This window comes from Ranitomeya variabilis, chromosome 8, assembly GCF_051348905.1.
Source record: "Ranitomeya variabilis isolate aRanVar5 chromosome 8, aRanVar5.hap1, whole genome shotgun sequence".
In the NCBI taxonomy this organism is placed as follows: domain Eukaryota; kingdom Metazoa; phylum Chordata; class Amphibia; order Anura; family Dendrobatidae; genus Ranitomeya; species Ranitomeya variabilis.
In genome coordinates this window covers 177630015-177639222 of record NC_135239.1, presented here as the reverse complement: position 1 = coordinate 177639222, position 9208 = coordinate 177630015, and the positions used below count along the sequence as shown (strand labels likewise).

At 48.0% G+C, this 9208-nt stretch overlaps 1 protein-coding gene across 1 annotated transcript in view; it reads left to right on the top strand.

Moving 5' to 3' along the window:
• The first annotated feature begins 5797 nt into the window (after positions 1-5797).
• The window catches only part of SYN2 (synapsin II), a 386089-nt gene continuing 382678 nt past the window's right edge, over positions 5798-9208 (top strand). Inside the window, exon 1 of the mRNA XM_077276522.1 lies at positions 5798-6232. Within this exon, the coding sequence (XP_077132637.1) occupies positions 5949-6232 (284 nt within the window). The 5' untranslated portion in view covers positions 5798-5948. The remainder of the gene's footprint in view (positions 6233-9208) is intronic.

Genomic DNA, 9208 nt, shown 5'->3' with positions numbered 1-9208 from the left:
ACCACACACTCTATACCCCACACACTATACCCCCTATACACCACACGCACTTTACCCCCTATACACCACACACTATACCCCTTATACACCACACACACACTATACCCCTTATACACCACACACTATACCCCCTATACACCACACACTATACCCCATATACACCACACACTATACACCTATACACGACACACACTATACCCCTATACACGACACACACTATACCCCTTTGCACCACACACTATACCTCCTATACACCACACACACAATACCCCCTATACACCACATACACTATACCCCTATACACCACACACTATACACCACACACACTATACCCCTATACACCACACACTATACACCTATACACCACACACACAATACCCCCTATACACCACATACACTATACCCCTATACACCACACACTATACACCACACACACTATACCCCTATACACCACACACTATACTCTCTATACACCACACACACTGGCACCCAACACTCACCAAATTGTTGGAGAAATTGTGATCAGAGAGGGAACCTGCTCCACGTATTCTGGGATTGTCCCAAGATCACCCCATTATGGAATGAGATAGAGGAATTGGTTTCTAAAATCATTGGGGGGAATTTTGTTCTTTCACCCCATTTGGCTCTTCTATCACTTGAACTCACTAAAATACAAAATTCCTTTAGACCGGTTATTATTCACCTTTTTCTAGTCACTAAAAACTTGATAGCTTTTAATTGGAAATCAACGACAGTGCCATCCTTGCAAGATATTCTTGACTCTTTATCACTACATAGAGCATACGAAGCTAAATTTGCATCTATAAACAACAATTTACAAAAACATGAAGCGAAATGGGCTCGCTGGAACGAACTCTTTCCTAATTGATGATGTCATATCCACATTCACTATATCACTGTTTATTTAAATCATAATCTGCCAAAATTTGTTTGTTTGTTTTTCTGTTTGTACCTCTATAACAAACACGTTTGTTTGATTAGTTATTTGATTAATTGATTAATTAACTATGTATAGCTATTCTCCCGTTGTTCAGGGAGTTTTCTGCCCTTGGTCATATCCCTTCCCCCTCCCTTCCTTCCTTACCCTGTTCTTTCCTCCCTGTTAAAATTTCAAAATTTCTTAATAAAATATTGGAAAAGACTACAGACTGTCCCCATATCTGGAGAAACTCTCAGATCCCAGAGACCGCCAGATCCTGAGCCGGTATAGACTCAGCGCCCACAATCTGGCCATCGAGGTCGGCCGGCACAGACAGAGCTACAAGCCCAGAGAAGACAGACTGTGCCTACACTGTGACCTGGAGACCCTGGAGGATGAGACCCACTTCCTGCTACACTGCCCCAAATACTCAGCAGTGAGGGACATTCACTTCAGGAGACTCTCACATCTCTTCCCGGATTTCAGCTCCATGAAGGAGGAAGAGAAAACATATATCCTGCTGGGGGAAGAAGAGAGCGCGGTGGAGATAGCAGCCCAGTATGTGAGCGCTTGCCATAGACTGCGAGAAAGACAACCATGATATGCCATGGACTTCCTTACCCCCACCCTGAACCCCATCCATCGTCCCCGCAGTCCTCACCCATTATCCCCACAGTCCCTGCTCCCTATTCCCTATTGTACTTGTGCTTTGGCAAAACTGATGTTTATTTGGTCCTGCCAATAAAGCTTCTTTGATTTGATTCTATACCCCCTATACACCACACTATACCCCTATACACCACACACTATACCCCTGTACACCACACACTATACCCCCTATACACCACACAAACTATACCCCTTATACACCACACACACTATACTCTCTATACACCACACACACTATACCCCCTATACACCACACACTATACCCCCTATACACCACACACTATACCCCCTATACACCACACACACTATACCCCCTATACACCACACACACTATACCCCCTATACACCACACACTATACCCCCTATACACCACACACTATACCCCCTATACACCACACACTATACCCCCTATACACCACACACTATACCCCTTATACACCACACAAACTATACCCCTTATACACCACACACTATACCCCCTATACACCACACATTATACCCCTATATATCAAACACACTATACCCCTATACACCACACACACAATACCCCCTATACACCACACACTATACCCCTATACACCACACACTATACCCCCTATACACCACACACTATACCTCCTATACACCACACATTATACCCCTATATATCAAACACACTGTACCCCTATACACCACACACACAATACCCCCTATACACCACACACTATACCCCTATACACCACACACTATACCCCCCATACACCACACACACTATACCCCCTATACACCACACACACTATACCCCCTATACACCACACACACTATACCCCTTATACACCACACACACTATACCCCCTATACACCACACACTATACCCCCTATACACCACACACTATACCCCCTATACACCACACACTATACCTCCTATACACCACACATTATACCCCTATATATCAAACACACTATACCCCTATGCACCACACACACAATACCCCCTATACACCACATACACTATACCCCTATACACCACACACTATACCCCTATACACCACACACTATACACCACACACACTATACCCCTATACACCACACACTATACCCCCCATACACCACACACACTATACCCCCTATACACCACACACACAATACCCCCTATACACCACACACACTATACCCCCTATACACCACACTATACCCCTATACACCACACACACTATACCCCTTATACACCACACACTATACCCCCTATACACCACACACACTATACCTCCTATACACCACACATTATACCCCTATATATCAAACACACTATACCCCTATGCACCACACACACAATACCCCCTATACACCACATACACTATACCCCTATACACCACACACTATACCCCTATACACCACACACTATACCCCCCATACACCACACACACTATACCCCCTATACACCACACACACTATACCCCCTATACACCACACTATACCCCTATACACCACACACACTATACCCCTTATACACCACACACTATACCCCCTATACACCACACACACTATACCCCCTATACACCACACACTATACCCCCTATACACCACACTATACCCCTATACACCACACACACTATACCCCCTATACACCACACACCTTATAACCCCTATACATCACACACTATACCCCCTATACACCATACACACTATACCCCCTATACACCACACACACTATACCCCCTATACACCACACACACTATACTCCCTATACACCACACACTATACCCCCTATACACCACACACTATACCCCCTATACACCACACACACTATACCCCCTATACACCACACACACTATACCCCCTATACACCACACACTATACCCCCTATACACCACACACTATACCCCCTATACACCACACACACTATACCCCCTATACACCACACACACTATACCCCCTATACACCACACACTATACCCCTATACACGACACACACTATACCCCCTATACACCACACACACTATACCCCTTATACACCACACACTATACCCCTATACACCACACACTATACCCCCTATACACCACACACTATACCCCCTATACACCACACACACTATACCCCCTATACACCACACACACTATACCCCCTATACACCACACACTATACCCCTATACACGACACACACTATACCCCCTATACACCACACACACTATACCCCTTATACACCACACACTATACCCCCTATACACCACACACTATACCTCCTATACACCACACACACTATACCCCTATACACCACACACACTATACCCCTATACACCACACACTATACCCCTATACACCACACACTATACCCCCTATACACCACACACACTATACCCCCTATACACCACACACACTATACCCCCTATACACCACACACTATACCCCCTATATACCACACACACTATACCCCTATACACCACACACACACTATACCCCTATACACCACACACTATACCCCTATACACCACACACTATACCCCTATACACCACACACTATACCCCCTATACACCACACACACTATACCCCCTATACACCACACACTATACCCCCTATACACCACACACACTATACCCCTATACACCACACACTATACCCCTATACACCACACACTATACCCCCTATACACCACACACACTATACCCCTATACACCACACACTATACCCCTATACACCACACACTATACCCCCTATACACCACACACACTATACCCCCTAGACACCACACACACTATACCCCTATACACCACACACTATACCCCTATACACCACACACTATACCCCTATACACCACACACTATACCCCCTATACACCACACACACTATACCCCTATACACCACACACTATACCCCTATACACCACACACTATACCCCCTATACACCACACACACTATACCCCCTATACACCACACACACTATACCCCTATACACCACACACTATACCCCTATACACCACACACTATACCCCTATACACCACACACTATACCCCTATACACCACACACACTATACCCCTATACACCACACACACTATACCCCCTATACACCACACACACTATACCCCCTATACACCACACACTATACCCCTTATACACCACACACACTATACCCCCTATACACCACACACTATACCCCTTATACACCACACACACTATACCCCCTATACACCACACACACTATACCCCCTATACACCACACACACTATACCCCCTATACACCACACACTATACCCCTTATACACCACACACACTATACCCCCTATACACCACACACACTATACCCCCTATACACCACACACACTATACCCCCTATACACCACACACACTATACCCCCTATACACCACACACTATACCCCTTATACACCACACACACTATACCCCCTATACACCACACACACTATACCCCCTATACACCACACACTATACACCACACACACTATACCCCCTATACACCACACACTATACCCCCTATACACCACACACACTATACCCCTATACACCACACACACTACAGCCCCTATGCACCACACACACTATACCCCTATACACCACACACACTATACCCCTTATACACCACACACACTATACCCCCTATACACCACACACACTATACCCCCTATACACCACACACACTATACCCCCTATACACCACACACTATACACCACACACACTATACCCCCTATACACCACACACTATACCCCCTATACACCACACACACTATACCCCTATACACCACACACACTACAGCCCCTATGCACCACACACACTATACCCCTATACACCACACACAGTATACCCCTTATACACCACACACACTATACCCCCTATACACCACACACACTATACCCCTATACACCACACACACTATACCCCTTATACACCACACACACTATACCCCCCTATACACCACACACACTATACCCCCTATACACCACACACTATACCCCCTATACACCACACACTATACCCCCTATACACCACACACACTATTGCCCCTGCTCTCAGTCACTGGCACATTAGGGAGCTGCTCTTCCTCCTCCTCACTTCCATCCCTCGGTGCACACCCATCACCCTCCTCCCATACACGGAGCCTCCCCGCCGGCTTCCCTCCTCTGCACCGCACACATCTGGGCTGCCTCGTCCTCTGCAGCAGCTCCGGCACGGTCCGGGGTGTGGGGGGGGTCGCAGGTTGTGGTCACTGCGGACCAGCAGCTCCTCCTCCCCGGCTCTGACAGCTCCCAGCCCCGGGAGAGCGGCAGTCAGTGCGGGAGCCGGTAGCGGCGGTGTTCTTGCTGCCAGCACCCGGGCACGTCCCTGCTCAGTCACCGCTCCGCCATGAACTTCCTCCGGCGCCGGCTGTCGGACAGCAGCTTCATCGCCAACCTGCCCAATGGCTACATGACCGACCTGCAGCGCCCGGAGCCCCCGCAGCCCCCGCCGCCCACCGCGCCGGACAGGAGCAAGCAAAGCGGGGCACAGGTGGCCGGGGGCTTCTTCTCCTCCATCACCAACGCGGTCAAGCAGACGGCGGCCTCGGCCGGACTGGGGGAGCAGAGTGCGGGGGTCCCCGGGAGGAAGTCCCGAGTCCTGCTGGTCATAGACGAGCCCCACACCGACTGGTGAGTCCGCGGCCACGGTGCACTGTGCATGTAGGGCCCCTGTGTGTGCAGTCTATAGGGGCCCCTGAGTGTGCAGTCTATAGGGGCCCCTGAGTGTGCAGTCTATAGGGGCCCCTGTGTGTGCAGTCTATAGGGGCCCCTGAGTGTGCAGCCTATAGGGCCCCTGTGTGTGCAGCCTATAGGGGCCCCTGTGTGTGCAGCCTATAGGGGCCCCTGTGTGCAGTCTATAGGGGCCCCTGTGTGTGCAGTCTATAGGGCCCCTGTGTGTGCAGTCTATAGGGCCCTGTGTGTGCAGTCTATAGGGCCCTGTGTGTGCAGTCTATAGGGCCCTGTGTGTGCTGTCTATAGGGCCACTGTGTGTGCAGCATATAGGGCCCCTGTGTGTGCAGTCTATAGGGCCCTGTGTGTGCAGTCTATAGGGCCCTGTGTGTGCAGTCTATAGGGCCCCTGTGTGTGCAGTCTATAGGGCCCCTGAGTGTGCAGTCTATAGGGCCCCTGAGTGTGCAGTCTATAGGGGCCCCTGTGTGTGCAGTCTATAGGGCCCCTGAGTGTGCAGTCTGTAGGGCCCCGATGTGTGCAGCCTATAGGGACCCCTGTGTGTGCAGTCTATAGGGGCCCCTGTGTGTGCAGTCTATAGGGGCCCAAGTGTGCAGTCTATAGGGCCCCCGTGTGTGTGCAGCCTATAGGGGCCCCTGTGTGTGTGCAGTCTATAGGGGCCCAAGTGTGCAGTCTATAGGGCCCCTGTGTGTGTGCAATCTATAGGGCCCCTGTGTGCGCAGTATATAGGGCCCCTGTGTGCGTGTGCAGTCTATAGGGCCCCTGTGCAGTCTATAGGGCCCCTGTGTGTGCAGCCTATAGGGGCCCCTGTGTGTGCAGCCTATAGGGGCCCCTGTGTGTGCAGTCTATAGGGGCCCCGAGTGTGCAGTCTATAGGACCCCTGTGTGTGCAGTCTATAGGGGCCCCTGTGTGTGCAGTCTATAGGGCTCCTGTGTGTGCTGTCTATAGGGCTCCTGTGTGTGCAGTCTATAGGGCCCCTGTGTGCGCTGTCTATAGGGCTCCTGTGTGTGCAGTCTATAGGAGCCCCCGTGTGTGCAATTATTAGGGCCCCTGTGTATCTTAATGCATATAGGGGTCGGTGTTATATTGCATGTACCGTAGGTACCCAGGTTTTTACTGCATTTGTTGGTCCCCAGGTTATATATATGTGTTATACCGCATATAGGGGCCTATGTTATACTACATATAGGGGCCCGTGTTATACTGTACATAGACTGGGGGGCTCGGAATGTGTGCAAATAATGTTTTGAATAGACAAGGAGGCGTCTGCTGTACAGGACCCCCATACTGGCTGGTGGGCCGCCATATAATGAGACCTGGTGCAAAATGTATCTGTCCATGGTGCTGAAATGTCTCTATGACACCACTATTTATGGTATATACATTACGGGGGGCCGGCTCCAGAGTTATGTGGACCCTGGGGTGCGCTTGTTCCTCCTCACCACCCACAAGCTTTATATTTCGGGGGATAGAGGTTGACCAGTACCATTTTGGGGTCCATTTCTTCCATGTTATGGAGGCAAAGTTACCCAAAAAACAGCAATTCTCTTATTTCTACTTTTTTTCCCTTTCGCCATTGAACTTATTAGTTAAAAGTGACGATATTTCATTAGTGTGCGCAGTTACACACACAGGGCAAGACCAAAAATGTCATGTATTTTATTTATTTTGTATTTACGTTCTGGGAAAAGAGGGGATGATGTGGATTATTATATTTACTTATTTGTTACAAATATTTTCCTTAGTTTTTATTTATTTGTTTATATTTATTATTACATTGTAACATTGCAGTGTATTGTAAAATTATCACTCTTCTATGAAGCCCAGACACATAGGTATAAAAACATGGCGGAAGCAGCAGACTTTAGTAAGTTCCCCTGCTGCCATGACTGTGCCATCGGCCCCCCGCAATGATCTTGAGGGGGCATTGGGCATCGGAGGGGACACTTTGCCCCACTTGCATCCTCCTGAATGGCGCCATGTTTAGTCCTGTTCAGTTTACTCATAGATGTCTCGTGGTTCTGATGATTCCAATAGGATGAAACGCGTTGGAATTGGTTTTGTCAGTGATCTAGTCCAGCCTAGGACACAGGGCTTCTGGAGCTTGCATTGGGTGATTTTAATAAACACCCTTTTCAGGGTGCTGATCCTTTTTGGGACGCCTCCTCCTAATCTATTTTTTTTTTTAGGATGTTCGACAGGGGAGAGGGATGATTGGGAAAGTTTCACCGATAAAAATGGAATAAATTATGGTCTATAATGGAATATGAAGTTGAAAGTACTCACATGAAAAGTGGTAACAAAAAGTCCTCTTGACGCTGTTCTTTTTAGGACCATAACCATTATCAATGCTCTTTGTACTCAACCAATTGAGGTGGAATTCAATATTTTTATCCATACCAATTTGAGCAGAATTTTATGAGTGCTGTCATACCATCAAACAGTAAGGTTAGCATCCTTATAGACAGTACTTTTGCCAATAGGCATTGGTCCATGCCAAACTTTACCTTTTTTTCCTTTTGCTTATGTACCGTATTTGTATTTCCTGGCGCACAGATTTACCCATAATTTTAATGGTTTAATAAATGTTAAGTATTATGTACTCTACAAGGTGAACTTTATCATGTTTTTTGTGTCCTACAACTCTGCGGCTTACTACTGATCCAGAAGGGAGTCTCCATTATTCCGTTACTGATGTGTGCACCACACAGGATTCATCTATGGACTGTATTGGATAGTTGGGGTCTACTGCATATTGTTGGGTTCTACTGCATGGGGTTGGGGTCTACTGCATGTGGTTGTGTTCTACTGCATGGGGTTGGGGTCTACTGCATAAGGTTGGGTTCTACTGCATGTGGTTGGGTTCTACTGCATGGGGTTGGGGTCTACTGCATGGGGTTGGGGTCTACTGCATGGGGT